At 44.5% G+C, this 23,452-nt stretch overlaps 1 protein-coding gene across 6 annotated transcripts in view; it reads left to right on the plus strand.

The window, feature by feature from the left end:
* The first annotated feature begins 5,025 nt into the window (after window positions 1-5,025).
* The window catches only part of ANK1 (ankyrin 1), a 2,823,483-nt gene continuing 2,805,056 nt past the window's right edge, over window positions 5,026-23,452 (plus strand). For 5 of the 6 annotated variants that reach the window (XM_069617665.1, XM_069617670.1, XM_069617666.1 and 2 more), the window contains exon 1: window positions 5,026-6,581. In XM_069617665.1, the coding sequence (XP_069473766.1) occupies window positions 6,456-6,581 (126 nt within the window). In that variant the 5' untranslated portion in view covers window positions 5,026-6,455. The remainder of the gene's footprint in view (window positions 6,582-23,452) is intronic. The other variant, XM_069617669.1, reaches the window with a different exon arrangement.

Raw genomic sequence — 23,452 nt, forward strand, 5'->3', positions numbered from 1 at the left:
CTGACATTCTATCCCCAGAAGTTCATCCCGACTATTGTGTTTGGTGCCGAAGCCGGTTGGAATCTTGACCATCGTCTCTGGCAAAGATTGGAAGGCATCATTTGGAGAAGCGCGATGAGGCTTCCTGATTACATCTCTGTACCTGCGCTGAGATATGAACTGGCAATCAATTCACTCTACATGACAGTCATATGGAAATCGCTCGCCACTTTGAGAAAAATGTACTTTGGCCAAAAGATACCAGCATACAAAATATTTAAGATCGAAAATGATGAGATGCAATCCAAATTAATTCAAATTTGGAAGGAAAAACTAGATGTCATTATGGAAGTTGCCAACATAAGCAGATCCGAGTTAATCAATCGCCCCCAACACGCAAAAAAAAACTAGAAAATTGGGATTGGATTCAGAACATCGAAAAACGCATACAACTCAAAACTGCTCTTCCACTTGGCTAAGGAGAAATCAAACTTCATAAACCACCAAAATACCTATTAGACTGTCCTTCACGTCATCACAGAAATAGGTTCCTAAAATTCAGGCTAAATGCTCTAAACAATCGGGAAATGCTCTTGATAAAACGGAACAAAGACATCACGGATAATAAATGCAGATTCTGTGGAACAGGAGTTACGAAGTCCTTAAAACATTTGATAACTGGCTGTACAGGTACAACCAGCCAGCGGACCCTGCACTTGAACAGTTTCAAACCTCAGAACAATGACATTGAGAAATGGTGGGCTTATGTAAGTGCCGGTCGAAACATCAAGTTATCATCTAGGTTAATTGACTATTTAGACATGATTCTTTGTGACAAAAAGCCCATGCCCGATGAATGTCATCCGAGTAAAACCAACAGATTAACCAACAAGGATACTCAGGAACCACAAAACATCTCATAAACACTGATTGTGGACACGGACTCAGGTGTTGAATATGTCTTTGGTAACAAAAAAACAAGTAAATGATGGCAAAGTATAAATGTAACAAAAGTTTGATATTGATTTATTGAACTGAAGTTTTTTACAATAAAAAAAAATTATAATATTTATGTTTTGTGCATATATGGAGTTGGTATTGTTCTGAACTATGCATTCTGATGTCTATTTCTTTTAGGTATCGGGACCTGTGGGCTCCACAGCGAATGTTTTTACAGGCTGTGGTTACCTGTGGGTTTTGTTTGCATGTCATTGAATATGTTTACAGATGTGGTTATACGTGGTGTACGTATTCATGCATTTGCGTATATGTTTAACGTACCAAGTTTTCATGCATGCGAGTTTCATGGTGTTTATTCTTATTGGCATATGTTGTTGGTCTTGGTGCTGTTATTTATGCGAGTGTTCTACGTACGATCATGCATATTGTGTGCTGTATGTTTTGAGTGTTGTCTGTTTGGTTCTGCATTATTCTGAAACCCTGGGTATTTGGGGCTTTGGCACGCACGCACGTCGGATGTGTGTGTGATGTGTGGTGCAAACGAATTGGTTATTGGTGCAAACTGATTGTTGTATTGCATTTACCTTTATTTTGGAACAGAGAGTGGTAGCTGCGAGGCCCAGTCGGTAAGGACAGCAAAAGAAGTTCAGGGTTAGTGGAGGTGTGTCTTCAAGGAAGACTGTAAAAGTGCCTCATGCTTTGAAGCCATATTTACTAGTGCTCTACTGGAAGTGCAGAAGGACCTAAACTTGTCAGACCATCGCTGGTGCTGCTCCCTATGCTATGCTTGAAGAGTGTGTATCTGGGGTGGGAGGGCGAACTGGAGAAAAGTTATTAAAAAAGTGGGTCACAAGTGGGGCCATGAGTGATCTCCCACCACCTAATTCCCCTAGAAGTACATGGACGCCCACTAACAGATGTGCATTTGTTTTGGGCACTCTGGCCTCTGTAACCCTCACATGTACGGTGTCTCCCTGCTCCCAACCGTCCTGAAAAAAACGGAGGCAAAAGTGAAGCATAGTGGGCCGGGCTGACGAGTTACATGTGCTGGGTAACAATCTGGGCACCTTTTTGAAGATGCTCTGAAGTGACTGCAGGTCCCAGCATATCAAGCAATCCTGTATCAGTATGTATCCAGCAACTGGATGTGTTCTGTGCAGGTTAAACAGAGAGCTATACAGATGCATTAACCCATTGCTGTATCGACCATTCCCTTCCCGACACCAGGAGGCTGAATATCAATTGTAACCCAAAAATGTGACGTATGGGAGGTTTTGGATTCATTTTGACCACTGCCATTGCTTTCTTAGCCCTTCTGCGCCATTCCAGGACGGCAGCAGCCAGCAAAGCAGTAAAGGAACTGCCATTGCTTGAGGTGTCATATAGGAGGGATGTAACCTACTAGTTCGTGCTAGACTGTCACTTTTGGGGTGGGATCAAGCCTTATTTGCATATGATGTTGTGTCTTCTGTAATAGCAAGACAGGCTGAAATATTATGGACTGGGGGTTGCCCAGAGCAATGCCAGGGATTATTACGTTTTGGCCAATGTCTATTATTCCTTATTTTGTTTATAATCTAGTATGCCCTATTCTGGCCTTTTAGACCAATCGTACAGCCCAATTAATAGGCTATTTAGTTTTGCAGTGATATGCTAATCATTGGTAGGTTTGAGTCATCTAAAAACTGAGCAAAGCAGTTAAGCCTTTGGCTTAATCACAGTTGAGTAACTTTGCTGAACATGTTGGGGGGACATGCCATCTGAAGAAAGGTGCCCCAGCCAAATCAATGGGGACAAAATGGTGTGCCAAGAAAGTTGGGGGGGACAAACACCCCCGTCCCCTCCTAAAATTACACCCATGCTTAATCATGGGGTGGTACGTTCATAAGGGCACGCGTCTCTACGTTTGTTGCTGCCATTAATGAATGTTTAAACTTAAACTCTGCTCTCTCACATGTGCACGATTACCAATGATGAGCCCCTGAAAAAGAGAGCAGTCGTTAACAAATTGCACGTCACTAGAAATAATGGCCTTTATTGGATCCTGAAAAAAGCCTACACATTACAAGAGCTTCTCGGGAGGATAGCTCAAGGGCAAGGTGCTCGCCTTGAAAGCAAGATGACACAGAGCACCACAGGTTCGATCTGCGGGTCCGCGCTTAGAAACCTCTGGGTATTAAGCGCGTTATAAATAACCTATCATATCATAAGAGCTCCTTTTGTCTGGGCCGGACAGGTGCACGTCCTGATTGGACCTCAGACACGGCTTTTCCATCAGGAGTCTCTCAAACGTGTATGCACGTACAATTGCCAAGCCCAGACTGTCCGTCTGCCTTGGTCGTTTCAAGTACCTGTTCCCAGCCAAGCAACACACTCATGGGTGTACTGAAGGTATTAACTAACCACCCCCACGTGCCTCTTGCCTGTTTTCATCATCACTGTAGGGCCATGTATGGACACATTCCTCTCATACTGGGAATTCTAATTCACTTTTTGAAGAACAGTGCGATTATTTTTGTAATATTTCTCTCCTGATGTTCATTCTGATGTGGAGCAGTACTTAGTTGGCTACATTTGTATTTCATCAATACTCGTCTTTGAATCTTACGTGTTTAAAATGTTTAATGTGTAAGTTTTTGCGTTTGGCCTGCAATACCATTAGGTGAGCTAAAGGGAACGTCTAGAAGTCTGCATGAGTAGCCGTTGTCGTGAAACACTGGATGGGGTGTTGTGCTGTCTTACCTATTCACCCCCCTTTCCTATACTCACGTTACCCCATTCTTTTCCCCTCGTGTCATCTCTCGTTTCTCCTGCCATGCCTCTTGTCCTTTGTCAAATTGTCTGTATCCTGTTAATACCATTTTTACAATTGCACTTGTAACACGTGGCCGCTAGCAGAAGCATCAGTTTGGCGAAAAAGGTTATTTCATATAAGTAAATGCCAGATCTCAGCATGAACATAAAGACGGCAAAGTATCTTCATCGCCCTTTTTCACTCTCCACTTTATCCACTATCCCGTTACTTTTTATCCTCATCCCTCTCCCCTCCTTTTTGTGAATGGGAATGGGAGAGTATCCATCTGTTGTACTGCCTTGTGAACCTTCCACGGGCCACTTCCTTGCAATGCACTCGCCTTCCCGCCTCTGCCACCTCGCCCCTTCTCGTGAATGGGAAGTCAGTCTATTTCTTTTGCACGGGCACAAAGGCTGGTTCTCTCCTCATGTTCCTCCGTGTTCTGCTTATCCAGACGTGTCCCCTGTCCGCTATTACTTTCTCCCCTTTTCCTTGGCTTCTTTTTCTGCTTGGTTCCTTGCTTCTGGCGTTCTTGGCTTCCCCTCATCGTGGTGTCTTCTCTTTTCTGTTCCCGAGTAATGAGTACCACACACATATTGTCCCTCTGCCGACTTCTTCATGTGACGAGCATTCATTTAGCGATCAGCACTGCGGTTTCTTCTCTCCCTCCATTCCCCTTATGCCCTCTCGAGCGCCCCATCTTACTCGCCTGCTATTCTCTATCATGTCTCGCTATTGCTATTCATCTTCTTCCTCCTCTAGTCCTTTTATATAAATATTCCTCTTCGACTCCTCGGGCTCCACTGCACTACGTATCCCTTTCACCATCGCCTGCTCGTCTCCTCTCGTTTTCCCTCCTCGCGCATTTCATCATTTCTTTTTCGTCTTCCTCCTCTCGGACCACAGCATCTCCTCTTCCCTCTTTTTCTCGGTCGTCCCGTCCCTATCCTTCTTTCGGGTTCTCCTCCCTGCTCTCCTCTCCCCTCCCCCATCCATTCATCCCAACCACTGAGTACCTGCCTGCCTATGCTGCATATCTGCCGCTGTCATATATCGACCAAGCAAATCTGTTCTCCCAGCCCCCTCAGTGTTCACCAATTCCCTATAGTTCCCTTTTAAAGCATCCAGAATTTTAACTAAGGGGGGGGGCGGGCTAGCAGTAGTGGCGGCAGCTGAGGCGAGGGAGGGGGCAGCGCAGGAGATGCACACGGCGAGATTGGAAAATCTGCCTGCATCAGCAGCATTGCAGGGGTGAAACTCCTGGGGGGGAGAGCTCCTGCGCAGTGCGCGGACGGTGTGGGGAGAGCGTGGACGGAGAGGGGGAGAGCAGCAGTGGCCGTAACGTCCAGGGCCCCACAACCGAGAAAGCACCGGTAACCCCCCTGGCGTCCAGTCACCATTAAGAGATCTGGACTTGTCGTGAAGGGGTGTCAAAGCATAAGGAAGGCAACAGTGCCATCCGTCAGTGTCCCCCGGGGGAAGTAGAGCGTGCTATATCCATTGTAGTCACGGCACAACGAGAGCACGGGCACGTCCAATCGCTTGGCGAGGCGGGCCAGCAGAGCCAAAGGACCCGTGCCGGGCAAGCGTCGGAGAGCAACGAGAACAGCGCGATGTTAGGGGAGCACCGGCCCCGTGAAGGCATCTGTGGACAGTGAGAGCTCTGGCAACGCGTGTACAGGCCACCAGTAATGCCCACTAAAGCCCGCGGCTATCGCCGGTGATATCCCTCATCTAGGCGTGAAGGGACGGCGAGAGGATGGGCACCCTTCAGCCGTCACCCAAATACCAAGAGCGCAGATAACGGCCAATGGGGTCCCACTCATAACTGGAAAACCGTTAGCGTCCAGGTGTCAGCGCAGTGATATACGCGCACGCGGCTCACCAACATCAAGTATCAAATAACGTCAAGACGTCCTCGCATTTCTGGGTCTTCCAGCCAACCGTCGCTCCACCGCTCATAGCATCCCTCAAACCGACGGGCCTCGGCAAAGTGCAAGCTTGCCCGCGGGGTGACAGCCAGGCGTCCCCCACACAGACAGCACTGGTATCGTCCATCAGTACACCCCCCCAGTCCCTTCCGCCTCCACATAGGAAGAGACAGTATCCTCTCCAGGCGGTCTTACACCGAGAGCGACGGTATCATCCATAGGTCTCTCCCCAACCCCACCTGCGTAACTGGAGCGGCAGTGGACGTCCCGGGACAGCGGGAGCGCAGATAACGTCCAGGTGCCGCGAGAGCCTATCAATAACGCGAGCAGCCGCGTGCCCGCCCGCGCGCCCTCCCTTCAGCAACGGTCGGCGTCCCCGCAGCGCGGCGCGAGGCGGGCTACGAGGCTGTCCGCGTGCGCAGCCACGCGGCCCTGAAGGATGCCTCTGAAGGATGCGCCACGCTGTCCTCCTCGCGGGCCGCGCTCGTAGGAACCACTCCACTCAAGAGAGCTGGCATTCATCGGTGCCCGCGACCAGGAGTTCCCTCCCCATCCATGGTCAGCGCTTTCTATCGGGTCCGGGCACGTCCTTAATCTCACTGGCGTCCGCTATCTGCCAGGAGGCACGGCCGCCCTGCGCCAGGTAAAGGGAGCTGGCAGTGAAGGGGGGTAGGACGGGTCAGTGGGCACGGCTGGTGCCCCAGCGAAAACGCGACAGTTCCAGTGGTCGTCAGTGGTGAGAGGGACAGCAGCGGTTGGGGCTTTCATACCCGCAGCCCCAATAAGTCATCATGGCTCAAGCGGCCAAGCAGCTGAAGAAAATCAAAGACTTTGAGGCCCAGGCACTCCAGGAGCAGAAGGAGAAGGAGGAGTCCAAGCGCAAGAGCAGGAACCGCTCACGAGACCGCAAGAAGAAGGTAAGAAGGCCAATAGATGGCACCCGACATTTCCGAGGGGAGGGTGGGGCAAGGGCGACCTTGAAACACATATTTACAAAAAGCGGTCAAAGCAGGTAGGTCACATACTCGGCCTACATTCTGGGGCTTTAAGCCTTAAACCCGAAATCGGCTCGACTATTCAGGGCAGAGGGGGCACAGGGCATTAGGCAGTTTTGTTTGATCTGGGCCATAGAAACCCACTGTGTTGTAGCTCCAGGGTTCCAGTTCTAGCATGTGGGTCTCATAAACCCACTATATTGGGATAGGGAGCAAGTGGCCTCACATGTCCAGCACGTATTCATGTTATTATGATGTGTACCGCGCAAAGCTGCCTTTTGTATGAACTCCAGGCTCTTTCGAGGATCTGAAGGGTAAAGGGGCTTGGGAGGGGAGGAATGGCCAAGCTGTCATGGGTACTTATTATTTCCAGATTCTTGAGTATAGCAATCCCACTCCAAATGAAAGCCACTGTACCCGTCTGTTTGAGGAGACAGTCCCTGTCAATTGAGTGTCACACCCTCAATGTGTTTCAGGTCAGTTGTTTTCAGTGTCAGCAGTGAGTGGGGTTACTTTCCAAGTAAAATTGGGGTCACATTCCTAATAATGTGGGGCTTGCATTCCTATTGAGTTAGGCATAACATTTTTTAGTGATGTGAGGATCACATTACTAGCAAGGTATGTGTCAGACTCTTTGTCTTTCACGGTCTGAGTCTAGCATGTTGGGGTCTTGTTTGGGCGCTTAAAATCAGTTTTTTGGTTTGCCAACCCAAGTGTTTCTGGCCACACTCCACAACTCATTTGTGTTTCAAGGCCTGCATAACAACCCTTCCCTGGTCATCAAGCCCACCAACAGGCCCCTGACCAATTTCTTCATTGAATTTGTTTTGCAAAGATTCTCACAATCAAAACCTCTTTGCTTAACTCTCATGATCACAAATATGTCACATTGCTTAGTGTCACTCGGTAATATGCAAAGGTTTCAAATATTATTTATGTAGCTTTCACCTGCATAATACTTTCTGAGCTCAAGGCCAAAACACACATTTCTCATAAGAATGTACCAATCTATTCGATAGTACCCTAAACTCCTCCAGCACCATTTTTAGTAATTTTAGTTGACACTATCATCTGGCTTGATTCGGATAGTGATAAAAGAGCCCAACAATTCATCACGCCATGACAAGCCTACACTTTGTCAAATGGGTCAGTACCGCTGCATACGGAGATAGCAATGCTCGAGACATCGTAAATACTTTTAGCATCAATTTGTTATCAACCACCTCCCTGTTCAAAGCGCCCACTTATTGTAGGTACGTGGGCACACAAAGTCAAACCTCAACCTACCTAACCAATTGATTCCCACTCTTAACTTATCAGACCTATAAAAAGAGTGACCCATACCATCTTCTAGTATTCCTTCATCTCTAGCAATGTATCAAACCTTTCAGAAGGACACCCTAAAACACTAGTTGAAGCTTTTAAAACAGGGAATACCCACACCATTGACATGCTCGCCCCATCACAAAGGAAAAAAAATGAAACCTTCCCTTAAAAGGGCCAATAAATGGTTTAAGACCACCCTTAATTTCCCAATACATAATAACACTGTAAACTTTGAACACAAATGGACGGGGTACCTAATTCGAGGTTAACAGACTAGCTTTCAAAATGCCACCAAGGGGATATCATGCTATGAATGAAAGGAAAAATAAATATTTTTTCCAGAACTGGGTATCCTCTTCCCTTAGTAGCAGTGCTGCAGTCGGCAAATGTTTTGGAACGTTAAGTGCCTGTTGTAAAACGTGCTTACCCCACTCCATTAAAAACTTGCAGATAACCTAGGCAATGTTTTGGTGGACAAACGTTTTTAAAAAAAATCAGTCACCCATCAAGAGTCCACCCACCAATAAAAATAAATAACAATCCTAATCTCAAAATCCCACATACACTTTCCTCTGTGTTCAAGCTATGCTCACCAAATGATATTGCCAAAATAGTTAAAACCACAGAGGCATTGGGAGCTCAAACAGACCCTACGCAGAAACCTTGGTCCAGAATTCTATTACCACTTTAGCCCAACCATCCGTAATCATGTAATGCCTCAATAATCTCTGGTATAATCCTGCAATCATTTAAACAAATCTCCATAACCCACAAAGATACCTTCTGACCGTCACAATTTGGAGAAATACCACTCTATCTCCAATATTCCTTTTATGGCTAAAATCCTACAGATGACCATCAATCATCTTTTGGAGTACACTGAATCACAAGACCCCTAACATGACAATCGTTTTGGATTCAGGCATTTAACCTGACTAGGACAAGGTCTACTCAAGAACATAGATCAACTGCCTCTGGTAGTTCACAAATGGATGATGGGCAATACACTCGGTTACAATCCAAGCAAAATGGAAATCCTATTTTCTGGCTAAACATTCCCAAAGTCTGTGCATGTCTAGGCGCTCACTCCCTATTCCCCTGATTGTAAAGATGGGGAAAAACATAGGTATAATTTTTGATGCATCCACATCCTTCTTTCACAGATCAATGAGGTGGTCTACCCAGCCCACTTTCAAATTCACATGCTCTGCAATTTCATCCCCTACCGGGAGATGGCCCAGAGGTTTGACTTGACCAGAGTCCTGGTCCTGTTAAAATAAGAATGCTGCAGGAGTGGCTGTATAGGTATAAACATCAAATACACTATCTGAGACTCTCACAGAATTGGGCAGCAAGATTGATTTTGGGTCTCAAAGAACAGGACACTAGCACGCTAGGCTTATCTTCCCCATCCACAGTGTTTACCAATTAAATTCTGCACCCCCTTAAATCGTGTGCCTGACCCCTACCTGCGGGGCTAAGAACCTTGGTCATCTTTGACTCCACACTTTCCTTCTCGGCCCATATCTCTGAGGTCTCTAAAAAGTCAAACTACCTACTGCACCTCCTCAGAAGTATTCTTCCTTTCCTCTCCTACCCTCAGAAGCTCACTGTCTCCCAAGCTCTGGTTCTCTCTCGGTTGGACTTTTGTAACAGCCTCTTTCTAAATCTACCTGCCTCTACTCTCCGCCCTCTACAACTTATCCAGAACAGGACTGCAAGACTTTTTCTTTGGCCTCAAGCCCTGGGATCGTATCTCTCCAGCTCTGAAATCTCTCCATTGGCTCCCAGTGGATGCAAGGATTAAATTCAAAACCCTCTGCATTGTCCACAAGGCTTTCTGGGGCCTGGGTCCAAAATAGCTTCAGCTATACCTGCGCAAATACCTCCCCTCTCAAGCTCTTCGCTCCTCTACCTCTAACTCCCTCCAGGTCAATCGTTTTTCAAAGAAACGAGCTGGAGGTAGATCTCTATCTCCAGCTGGGGCCTCCCTATGGAACAGCCTTCCTGCCACTCTAAAACTTGAGGAGAACCATCTCCGGTTCCGGAAGCACCTCAAAACCTTCCTCTTTGCTTCTGCCCTCGCTCCCCTTCTCCCCTGCTCATCTGCTCTCTTGGCACTGTGCACCTGGCCACCCTCTGTCCCCTGGTCCCAGGTACCTGCTCACCCTGCCACCTTCCTGCACTGCCTCCTGGCCACCCCTTGCACTGGGGACTGTATCTGTACCCATACAGCCCCCCCCCATTTGTCTTCTTTTTCTGCACTTATTCAGACTTACCCAGTCTGCTGCCTTAAACGCAGCACTTGCCACTTGCTGGCTGCACTACCACAGTTTGTCTCCATTGTCTATTTATTTGTATTTATTTTATTTATCTGCGCTCCTCGCCTCTGCACTTTCCACTCTCCCCCTTCCATGCACTTTTTCCCTTTTCCCTTTTCCCTTTCCCATGCACTTGCGCCTTCTTAATGTCACTGGGCCTAGTAAGATCGTTTTTATGTTGTGCTGTGTTCTCCATTGTTCCCCTCCCTTGCCTAGTCGCGTTCTGAAACACTTGTGTACGAGCGCGATATAAATAAAATATCATATCATATATCATATCCCCACAGACCAACATACATTTTCACAGCACTCAAACCATTGCATCTAAGAAAGAATCTTAGATCTGCAGTTGATAACCTCCTACCCCCCTTAAATATAAGAAACGGAGCCACGGAGGAAGATGCTCTGCTATAAATATATCAATTAGTTGGAATGAACTCCCGAAACTAAGAATTAAGCAACCAATTTCATGTTCAAACATTGCATGAAAAAACTCTTGTTCAAAACTGCTTTCACTGAGCTCACATAGGGGCTCGCCCCTTATTCTGCATCCTTCCTTGTTATCTCCTCATGCTTGGCCCTGTACCCACCCCTGGCTACCTGAACGTGGAATGGTATCCCCAACCTTGGAGGCCCTGGCTGCTGTTATTTAAACTCTTCAGGCTTTTTTACAGTTTTGTTGATTTTTGGTTCTGTAGTTTTTTCTCTGTTGCTTTTATTCGATCTGTACATGGTTAACAAGAAATGTTTTGTATGATTTGCTTTAGAATGATTGTTCAACTGCGCATTTCTCACTCTTACCTTGTTTCCTCCTCCCTTTACATGTACCGCTGCTTTGAGCTTACGTACACCTTCTTTCTCTTGTACTTTTACACAGCTTTATTCTAATTTGGCACTTTACATAAAATGAAAAGAAACGTGTGGCTTGTTAATAAAGTCCCTTTAGTTATAGATTGGCATTCACCAAGGGAATCTGGCATGACCAATTGTTGCTGGTGGGATATATAAAGAGTACGGTCTATAGGAATTTCTTGAAGGATAGGGGGATTGTGTGAGCAATTATATCAATTCAGTTTTTTATTTTTTTAAACTTTATTTGTAGTGTTCCAAAGTTACAAAATACCAAACAATGGGCGTCATTATGAGGTTGGCGGTAACCCGCCGGTGCGACTGGCGGGTTGCCGCCGACCTCGTAACACCATTTCCGCCACCTAGTTTCCATGTGCCACCGGGACATTACAAATCTCAGCGGACTGGGAAGCTAGGTGCCGGAAAATGTTTGCCACCATTCCCATGGAGTCTGATAGGACTCCATGGGAATGGGTTCACAGAAGCACTGGCACCACCACGGTGCTGGTGCTTCCGTGATGAGTCTGCCTACCTGGCCCGGCCCCGGCTGGCAGACTCAGAGTGTGGCAGTCCGGAAACCAGGATGCCTGTAAACTTGCCGGCACTTTGTTTCCAGACCGTAACACTCATAATGAAGCCCAATGAATCTGGAAAAACAGTATATGTATAGGGTAGTTCTCAAAATGTTAGAACAGATGTTATCTTAAGTGCAAAGAGAAAAAAAAAACGATATTGTCATTGAAATTACAAGTGAAATAACAGAAGAATAACCTTCACATTCAAATACAACTAGAGGACAAGCCTATAGACAAGTCAAACAATAAGGACATAACAAAAAGAGAAGAAGAACGAAACGAAAAAAAAGAAAACATCACTCAAGTCGATCATGCATAACTATTTAGTGGAACCCATCATACAACTGCATTTAAGTCACCCATATAATTCATTAAAAGACATCCAAACTTCGTCCTACATATCGGAGCAATCCTTATTTTTGTACATAGTTGGACAGTACTATGACATTGTTTATTCTAGCATCAATTTGAGGCTTTTTTCTATTCTTCCGTACCTTTAAGATTTGCTTCTGATATTTGAGGTCCTAAATGCAAAGTAGTTATCTCTGTCACTCCTACATCTGCAATCTTGAATGAAGAGGGGTTTCTTGGCATATCATTTTTCTGTGGTGCGTAGGGAGAACCTTTGTTGAATAGGTGTGGTAGGCTGTTCTTGGTGAATCATTTTTAGGTTAAACTCAGAACCTAAAAGTTATTTCGAATTCTCACTATCAATAAGGTGAGAGGCTTGTTTCACTTTAGATTCCATTCAAAGCTCTCAGTGGCAATTTGAACCTTTTTGAAGTGATCAAACTGGTATTCATGTTGGCTAGGTTACTGTTTGTACTCCCAAGCTGTGTGTTGACAAATTTGCCTGTTGGCTGATCTGCTGTTGCTAATGGAGGATGCGTCAGAGATCCCTTAGTTGAAAAATATTTCTTTTTTCACAGTGCTATCTTCTATGCTCAAACTAAGAGCAAGGTCCTGGCATTTACCCAGAGGTTTGACTGAATATCTGAAGATGGTGGGAGATTTCATTATGTGGCATTGTTACAGCAGTGAACAAATCATGTTAGCTCCATTCAGTTTACCAGCACGTTCGCATCTATATCTGTAGATGACTCGAGCCTACTGTCACATAGAAATCCTCACTTGCCCTTTTGATGCATCAGTAGATTTGTGTGTCATTAAGGTATGAGTGAAATATAAGCCAAAGGCCTCTAAGAGTTTGGTGAGAGTGTGCAGGTAGTATACCTGGGACTCAGGTCATGAGGACCTGGGAGAGATCCCCTCAAAATATCACATGTTAAGGCGTAGCCTCAGAAAGTAAGCTCAGTTTGATTTGTTTGATTATATCAACATGGAAAGTCCTGAACTATTAGAGGCTGAGTCCTGATGTGCTCAGAAGTGCCAGTAAGTTTTTATTTAAACATACCCAGAAGGATGACTATGGTTGGTGATCTTCTCAATGACAGGTTTATTTGCAAAGTTCTAAAAGTAAATGACAGAAATGGAACATGTAAGTCTACACATACATAGGAGAACACACCTGACTTCTTCCTTATCTTACAAAATCCCTTAGACGGGGAACAGATTTTCGTTTTTTGGCCAGCTGAGAAGAGATTGATAGCTGAGGAAGAAAACTGTGTGTAACAGTCCAGTGTGGTCCTTCTGGATGATGGAGTTGCAGAAATGCTTTGCTGAACTCTATGCTGTAGTTACACATATGTTCAGTCCCCTTTCCCCCCATACTCTTGTGAGTTCCACCTGCGGAGGACAGCACTGAAGCCTTTTATCCAGTAAAAACGGATTCCCTTAATTTGATTGACCAGTACAATTGCACAGGAGCCAAACTCTTAAGTGAACCATTATGACTTTTCTTCCTATGGCTGGACAAAACACTTTAGTGTGCACAGAAAAATGTACACTACTTCTAGAGGAAAACGAATTCTATGATTTTATCCTTTCCTCAACACAACTGTCTCCCCACTAACTATGTCTCATCAAAATGATCTGGCCTTTGTCTAGTTTATTCTAACATTGCAAATGGGGTGGCTGCCAAGGCACTAATTTCCAATTCGAGCCAATCCCAATCCACAAATCAGGGGTTATCCTCAGGCAGAGATCAAATGTGGGGCAGCACTGTGAGCGGCTTTAATTCCCACACTTCCTGGTGTGTCATCCACTCCTAGTTGCATCGTGCCCCTCGACCAGCGAGAATCTGGCAGGCAGGGACCTATAGACCATGTGTGGGGCCTTGTGTGGTGAAAGTGCAGTCTTTTGCTTCACAGGACCACCCGCTGTACTTCCAGAAGTTTCTCCATGGCCACAGGTACTCCGGTATTCCCGAATCGTTTCCTAGCAGTCTGTGCCAGCTGTTGTCACATGTCAGCTTCAGTGGAAACTAGTTGAGAATTTAGATAGTCCTGCACCTCTTCATGTGGCATATCACAATGCAAGTTCTTTCCAGCTGTCACAACAATGTTCATAAACTGCTGCACTGCATTTTAGGTTAACTGACCGATGTGCTAATAACATGTGTATGCACCGACATGTGCTGTACTGCTTGAGAGCTCTGCCCCAAATAAAAGCCTTGTGACCTCGTCCAGGAGTTCCATGCGGCTGTCCAAATTTGTCTCTTTATCGATGCCCAAAGCTGCAAGTGCAGTATTTGCCCCATTCCATATCTTGTCTACTACTTCCCTTTTTGGACATCCTCCGAACAGCTCCTCTTTCTGCCGTTGCAGCCTAATTCCAGCTCCCCCCAAGCAATTAGGATAGTAGGTGGTGATCTTGCAAGCAGATAGTGGAACAGTGAACATAACTGTGGCTAAAGTTGCATGCAACAGTCTATATTGATATCCTGTTCTATCTAGCTTCGAGGTAGTACAGTGCCTTACCACAACTTCTGATCGTATACTTAAGCAATATTACCTGAGCACGGGGGCATTACCGGGTAAGGTAATGCCTCGGGCCAGTTAGAAGCCTGAGTGGAGCGAGGGATTTAATGATAGCCCAGGGCATTACCTACCCTGATAATGCCCACCTGCAAGGGCAATATTGCTATTAGTACCCCGATACGTTGTACCAGGGTTCTAATCATGTTTTTTTTAAAGTTGAGTAGCAACATCTTCGCTGTGCCGCCGCTTAAAAAAAAATACAATAAAAGATGGCCGCCATGGATCGGGGAGAAGGGACTACACGTAGTCCTTTCTCCCTTTCCATGGTGGCCATTGCCGGATTCGTGATACGCCGGGAACACTAGTCTTTCTGGCACTGGTGAGGAACCAAGCAGCGCCAGGTAAGTGGGCTGGGCATATGGGGGCAGATGAAATGTTGAAAAAGGAGGTGGGGTGGAGGGGACGTAGAGGAGCGCTCACCTAGTATCCAGCGGGGGAATGGCAGCCTCCAGCTCAGAGGAGGCATGGAGTGGGCGTTTTGCCATGTGTTAAAGTCCCCTCTTCTGACCATCCTAATTGGTTGGGAGGTTAAAGCCCTGTCCTCACCGGTTACTAATTGAGTACATCTCATGCATAATCTCACAGAACTGAATCTCTGGTGACCTCAGGTGTTGAATCATAGTATATGTTCTATTGTGTAGGCCTTCTGGAAAATGACTATGCATGTGTAGAGTTGGAGCAAACTTTCTCTGTTTTCTCTGTTCTGGTTTCATTTGTAGAGGCAAGTATTGTTAACAAATAACATTACATTCTAAATCTATTGCCTGCCCTGGTCTCTTTCCTAATATCCCACTTAAATCCTCAATTTCAAGTAGCTCTACTACCACTACCTGATACATAGCATGTGGCAAGTTCACAATGTCTGAAGTCCTATTTACATTAGCGCCAATCTGTCTACGTGCCATCATCACTGTAGCACCGGGTACGTGCGAGTACCAGTAAATCAGCCGGGAGATCCTTCGATTTTCTTTCCAAGTGAAAAGGACAGAGTAACAGTAATGCATCAGATCTGTAATGTACGAAGCCTCTGGGTATCGTACAGATGATTCAGACACTGTCATGTTTTTCACTTCTACAAATCCAGTACTATCGCTAACATTAGATAATGGTGTTATCGGCAGGGCTTGTGTCTTAGCATTGAAAGCTTCAAGATAGTCTTCATCGGGTATCCAATTTGGGAGTGCCTCACAAGGATATGCACTGCTCCTTATGGGCACTCAGCTGGCCGTTGGATAAATCACAACGACAAATCTACTCCACATTCCCATTCTCCTCTGCAACCACAGCTTCCTGCCTGGAAGTGAACTATATACTTTACTACAGCAGCCTTGTATATTAGCAGTAGTAAGTAGGTTAGTAAAGTTACTTTCCCCTATTTATGAGTCTACAGCGCTAGGTATAGTAAAAGTCAAAATGCAACCCATTAGCAAAAGTTAATACAACTTACCTGGTACTTCTTCCTGCAAGGGAGTCTGTCATTTTGCAATGGGAGTCCTGCACCCATGTTGGGTGTCCCTGCACCATCACAGTTGAATTAAAGGTCAAGAGGACAGCAAATAGTCCCTTCCACTGAGGTGCTAGGGCCCACTTTCGCTGGCAGACCTTTATTAGAATGAAGTCTCCAGGCTGTAGAGAATGACCAGGGTCAGGGGGTTTGTGTGGTAAGGCAGCCTTCACCTGGTCATGAATGAAACCAACAGAAGAAACAAAGGCCTTCACATACACAGGCAGTCGCATCAAGAGCTAAGCCCCAATTTCTTACTTGAATTCACCTCATGCTGAACAATACCAACGAGATGGCTTCCAGCCACTTCAACCCTGTCTCCTGAGATCATTTCAACAATTTATTTTTCAAGGCACAATTCCTTCTCTCTACTGCCCCCGCTGATTGGGGGAGGTGTGGGAAATTAAAATTGCATTGTATTTTAAGAGTAGACATTAAAGTGTTCACAACATTATTCACAAAAGGTGTGCCCTGGTCACTGTTAATGCAAATATGCACTCCAAACCTAGGAATGAACTCTCTTATCAACATTTTGACTGCCGTGATTGTGTCTGCCCCTCTGCATGGGTAAGCTTGCACCCATCCAGAAAACCTGTGCACAATAGAGAGTAGATGTTATCAATTGCTACATTGCAGCAATTGCATGGAATCTGTTTGGAGGCCTAGAAATGGGTCATAGGTAGGGGGTTTTTGCCCCTTGTCTAGATAGATCTGTCTTGCCTACATTGTTCTGCATACAGAACTGAGAATATTCTTGAGCCATTTTAGTGAAATCGGGCACAAACCAATAGTGATTCAGTATCATCATCATCATTCCATCTCATCCCATCCCACATGTGCTTCTCCATGGTACAATCTTATTAAATGGCAACCTAATACGTTGGGTGCCTCTCATCGGCCTTCGCTGTCTCTCAAAAGTGAGTCTTCATGTAACTGGCAACTCATTTGTGCCCAATCATCTTTTTCAATAGAGCAGGCCCTCTCCTGCATTACACTCAAGTCCTCTCTAACATTCGATATGGAGATGGTAGTGGACTAACTTTGACCAGCACCACATATATGTCAGCAGTATCTTATGTGACAGCCAGTTTGGTGGTCCGATCTGCAAAATGGTTACCACAATTTATTGGGCCATCTAAGGCATGGTGAGCAGCACATTTGCCAATAGTTATCTTTTCCAGTAGCATAATAGAATCCAACAATGCCATAAAATATTGCCCATTCCTAATGGGGGAGAGGGGGTTCCAGTATACGCTAATATGCCTTACTCTTCCAGAGTTGGCCAAAGTCATTGACTGTACCAAAAACATCAATCAAATCGGTATACATGTTAACTCACTGTTCAGCAGCTAACCGGCAGACTTGTGTAAGGGCCACCAGTTCAGCCACTTGTGCTGATGTTACTTGGGGCAGTTTTCCACTCTCCGCCATCACCACCACGATAACCAGAACCGTCCACAAAATAGTTGAGGTCAGGTTCTGGCAGGGGCACATCCGTCATGTCTACTAGGGTGCATCATTAGACAGTCAGCAATGGCTACACATTCATGAGGGGTACTGTCATAGGGCACACCATCTAATGGTGTGGGGAGAATGGAAGCTGGGTTCAGGATCGGAGTGAAAGTTATATTTGAATAATTCAAAAGAAGTATTTCATATTTATTGACTCATGAGATGGGCATGTGCGGAGTGTTGGTTTTCAGTAACAAAGAAACAATTGTGTGCGGTACTGCAACTTCCAAAGGATATCCCAACACAATGCTCTGTCTTTGCTCTACTGCCAGGGAGGCTGCTGCCACTGATCCTAAGCATGGTGGAATTCCTGCTCCAACTAGGATCTAGTTATTTACTGTATTATGCGATTGTCCTAGAATTAACTCTGTGCTTCTGAGTGAGCACTCTCAGCACAAATCAGGCTTTCTCATGACAGTACAACACAAAACCCTTTTTAAAGTTTGGAAAACTAAGGGCAGGAGCTTCAGCAAAACGTCTCTTTATCTCTGTGAAAGCCTCCTCTGCCTCCCGGGTCCATTACAAATGCTGCATGTTATTCAATCGTGTATACATTTGGAGGGATTTTACTATCTCTGCGTACCCCAATATCCATTGCCATTAATAACCGACTGCCCCTAGGAATGCTGTCATCTGTGTAACAGTCTGCGGTTTTGGAATCTTACAAGCTTTCTTTTCAAGAGGGAGATATCGACCAATACCCCTCGTTAATGTTGTGCCCCAAATAATGATGCCCTGCACACTCAATTGCAATTTTTGTTTAGTTGCCTTATGACCTTTTTGGGTTAGTGCAGTTAACAAAACTTTTGTGTCTTGCTTGCACACCACATAAGAGGGTGAGGCTATTATCAGGTTGTTCAGATACTGTATGCGAACTGCATTTCCTGGTAGCTTTATGTCATCTATATCTTTCTTCAGTTGCTGTGAAAAGAGGGTAGGAAACTCTGTATGACAAGGATTGGACAAAGGTGCACACCTAATTTTTTTAAAGTTGTAAAAAAAAATCAAAAAGTTATCTTACGTTTTTAGGTGGGAGGAACTGGGGTCATGGCATAAAACCCCGAAGGAGAAAGAAGATTCAACCTAGGAATCCTCCTGTCCCCTGCACACTTGGAGAAAATCCACTACTGACATTCAATCAAAACATATGGTGAAATGTCATTTATAACAAACGTAGGCAAAAAAAGGTATTGAGAACCAAAGAATATTTTATATGTACACTGTAATCCAAATTTAAAAGAAATTGTTTTCAATAGAAGAAACAATATAGCATCAATGATGAACATCAAAAGTTAAGAAGAGATGGGCCCTCATTACGACCCTGGCGTTGGACCATGGTGCTAATAGCACCATGGTCCATGCCGGTAACTTAACGACTCCGCCATGGCGGAATGGGGACTTACCGCCCCATTCCGAGCTTGGCGTGGCGATAATTCCCCAGGCAGCCACGGCCCTTCCCCATTCCCATTTTTGCCCCATAGGGCTCAATGGGAATGGGGAAGGCGCTAAGTACGGTGCCACAAATTGCGGCACCGTACTTAGCACCAAGGTCCCTTTGCGGGTTGGTTTTTAACGCCTGCAAAAAGCAGGCGTTAAAGTCTCCAACCCGCAAAGGGACCTAGTAATGAGGCGTTAAGGGTTTAACGGCGGCGCCGCCACCTTTTACGGCGCCGTTAACCCCTTAACGCCTGGGTTGTAATGAGGGCCATGGAGTCCGATTAGATCGGCGACGCGTTTCGAGGATGCTTTCCTCTTCTTCATATGGTCAAAAACTGACTCTTCAGAAAAAAAGGAAACATTGATTCACAATAAGGTATTTAAAGAAATCAATTATACATAGCATCTTGTGTTAAGTCAACATCCAATAGGCACAACTTTTTCAAGTGGTCAAGTTTTAAATATTCTTGTTTATAATCACACTTAAGCATTTGATAGAATGAACATACTCTAATTCTATTTGACAGATGCTGTCTGTCCTAGTTTACATAACACCTTGAGTGGTCCCCACCCCGTGGATTTGACCGAAGAGCACCTGAACTCTCTTTGCCTAATAGTAATAGAAGTGAAAAAAATGAATAAAAGTGAAGAAAAGGGGTTCAAAGTATATATGGGAGTAAGAGGAAGAATAATTACCATCAATAAAACGTGATCGAAAACGCAATGAAATTAAACGCTAGAAAATTAGATAACGGGGAAGCGGTAGACATCAAAGGATAGTCCAAAAGTTCCAGTATTGATCATCCCTTCAATTCAAGGAAAGCTGAATGTGCCCTGCAAAGGAAAACGAATACAAAAAGAATAAACCAACCTATAAAAGAAATGTATGAATAACAGAGAATCCGCTAAGTGGTATTACTAAAAAGCATACGTTCAGAAATTGTTGTTGATGGAAAAACCGCCGGATGACGGTATAAAGATGAAAATCGGTGTCTACAGTTCCAGCCTCAAGACAATCAATAACGGTCTGATCCGTTCACTCGATCTATGAGTTAACTGTGATTAAAAAAACAGGTTGTGAATCAAAGCATCCTCACCCAATCTGATATATATCATAGAAAGAAATCTACAGAAGTACATTATAAAGGAGGTATCGACTCACATGTTAAATGTCCCTGTCAGACTCAAAGGCAGCGAGTGCCGTGCTTCTCGAGAGGAATACAATGTAGCCAGTAAAGCGTGAGAATGCGTGTCTTCAAATCTATTAGGCTAGAAACTAAATCGAGAAGATGGTTCAAAAACACATAGTTTTTAGAGGGTCCCTAGTACTGATAAAGAACCACGCGTACCTGTAGCTCTGGGGGCTGCTGTCAGCAAGGTCTGCATCCATGGAAGGCGTCAGCCGGCGCAACCATGGAAACACGCCGCGCCATCTTTAGGAGGCAGTTAAATAATGAACGTGGCTTGAAGTAGAAAGAGGACTCTGTGTACGGAGACCAAGAATCGTCCATGTTGAAGGTGCAGACAAGATGACTCAAGCTGGGACGGATTAGAGTGCGTTCCAGATGGCAGTAGCTCCCTATTATCTACGTGATAAACGTATAACTAATGAAAAAATGAAAAAGATGGGATCATGTCTGATCTTGAATTAAATAATGCAGACAGGTCTAAAAGTAAAAAGAAGAGATAATCGGATGCCGAGTGATACTCACTCCGTGATATCTACGTATGAACCTGATACTGTCTTACAAAAGAAATATTCATAAAAGGAGAAGAAAACTGCAGAGAGTCCTAATGTACGATCCATAATAAATAAATAGATAAACTAAAGGAGAGGGTGGATAGATGACCCGTAGCCCCTAGGTTTAAGAAAAGGGATGGCAATGGACATACAGGTGAGGTCAGCCAATCACGGTGAAGAGCACTCAAAGTAAAATAAAAGAGTACTCAAGGTCTTTACCGTAGTTGTAGCAACAAATAGAGATTAACTAGTCCAACAGATGAATCGAAATAGGCATGAATGAAACCTATACATCATTATTTGAATTCTTCGCATGAGGAATTTTTGGTATCATTTTTAACATTAGCATTTGTTTCTTTTGTACAGTCCAAATAACATAACAAACTAACAAAAAAAAAGAACAAAAAAACGATTCCTTCTTTTGTTAAAAACATCATTAGTGTCAGACCTCAATATTTACATATTTTAAATGGACATACATGGTCAGTGGCACACCTGCCACAAGTACATCATTACAATAACACAGACATAGCAAGGACAAATATCAGAAAAATATATCAAATTCTTCAAACAGGTGCAAATTCGTCTCATCAGAAATTAGGAGATCACAAGAAACAGTTTAGAGACAAATCCTCATTAAGGCCCCATGGATGTAAGGAGCTCAATGTGTTGATCCAGTATGCTTCTCTTTGCAATAAAAGAGATTGAAAGTCGCTTCCTCTTGTGGGGCGATTTACCATTTGAAGTATCTGAAATTTCAGTTGTGCAATAGAATGTTTTTGGGAATTGAAATGGCGAGCCACTGGTGAGTGCTGGTTGTTACACCTTATATTTGACTTATGTTCAGTCATTTAGCCTCATTCCGAGATTGGAGGTAGTCATGGCGCTATTTGCGCCATGACTGCCTCCAATAACAGTACCGACACCGGTATGGTTCAATGGGGACTTACCGGTGTAGTCCGACCTTTGTGGGACCGGTAAGTCCCCATTGAAAAAGCCATTCCCCATTCCCATTTGAGCCCCCGTAGGGCTCAATGGGAATGGGGAAGGCGCTAATAACGGTACCGCAAATTGCGGTACCGTTATTAGCTCTGAAGTCCCTCAACGGGTCCTGTCCATAACGCCTGGTCAGATCAGGCGTTAAAGGAGGGACCTGCTAAGGGACTTCGTAGTAGGGCGGTAAGGGATTACCGGCACCGGTCTCCTTACCAGTGCCGGTATCCCTTACCGCCCTACTCGGAATGAGGCCCAATCTCAATTTTATTGGTCTTTTGGTCTGTCCCACGTATATTTTGCCACAGAGGCATTTCAACAAATATACTACTCCCGATGAAAGGCAGGTGGAGTAGTCTCTAAGTTTAATTTATTTGCCATTTCTAGGGTGAGTTCCCACATCACCTTTAATCACATTATTACAGTGAGTGCACCCCAAACAAGGGAAGGTGCCTCATTTTCTAGTGCTCAGAAATAGCTGTTTGTCTTTGGGAATTTTTTCCGCCTTGACCAGTTTGTCCCTGATATTTTTCCCTCTTCTAAAGCACATCATAGGTGGAGTAGGGAATAGTTTTAGAAGGGTTTGGTCGTCATGTAAGATATTCCAATGTTTCTTAATGCTTTTTGAAATTTGAAAGCTTTGTCTTGAAAATTTAGATGTAAACAAAAGGGGAGTGTCTTTCACCTGTGATTTAGGTTGGAATAAGTCAGTACGTGTTATCTCAGAGGCTCTATGTTTTTCTACTTCTAGGACTTCTGAAAGATAGCCCCTGTTCTGAAATTTGTCAGTGAGGTTAGTACATTCCTTATCAAGTGCTTCTGGATCAGAAATTATTCTTTTGAGCCGCAGAATCTAGCTGTAGGGCAAGCTTTGTAGCATTGCCCTAGGGTGGAAACTTGAATAATGTAATAAATTGTTAGCGTCGGTTGGTATGTGGTAATTTTGTTGTCAGCAATTCTCAAATTGACATCTAGAAAATGTAAAAAAGGGATACCAATCTCAATGGTGAACTTAATCCGTGGATGAATGTGATTGAGATATTCAAAGAACAAATTGAGATCATTTTGTGTGCCACACCAATTACAAAAAATATCATCAATAAACATCTTCCATGTAAGAATGTAAGAGGACCAAATTGGATGTTCAAGCACATGCTGGCTTTCAAACTGAAACATAAAAGTATTGGCATAAACTGGAGCCATCGATGAGCCCATCGAGGTTCCCGAGGTTTGCAGATAATATTTGCCTTGATATCTGAAGTAGCTATTGTAAAGGATCAGATTAAGTAATTCCAAAACAAATTGGGGATTGCCTTTCAACCCTGAGCTATTTAGGAGCAGCCATTCCATTGAGTCTATTCCCTCACTATGAGGGATTAATGTGTATAGACTACAAACATCAAGACTGAATAAAATGCAGTCTGCGCTAAATGCTCTGTAGTCTTTTAAGCCATTCAGGCAATCTGGAGTGTCCTTCAAGTAAGTTGACGATGCCTGTATAAGCGGCTGTATAAGCCTGTCAATGACATTTCACCATATGTTTTGTTTGAATGTCAGTAGTGGATTTTCTCCAAACAATTGAAAGTGTGCAGGGGA

This window comes from Ambystoma mexicanum, chromosome 10 (genome assembly GCF_040938575.1).
Source record: "Ambystoma mexicanum isolate Mex_15411 chromosome 10, UKY_AmexF1_1, whole genome shotgun sequence".
Classification (NCBI taxonomy): domain Eukaryota; kingdom Metazoa; phylum Chordata; class Amphibia; order Caudata; family Ambystomatidae; genus Ambystoma; species Ambystoma mexicanum.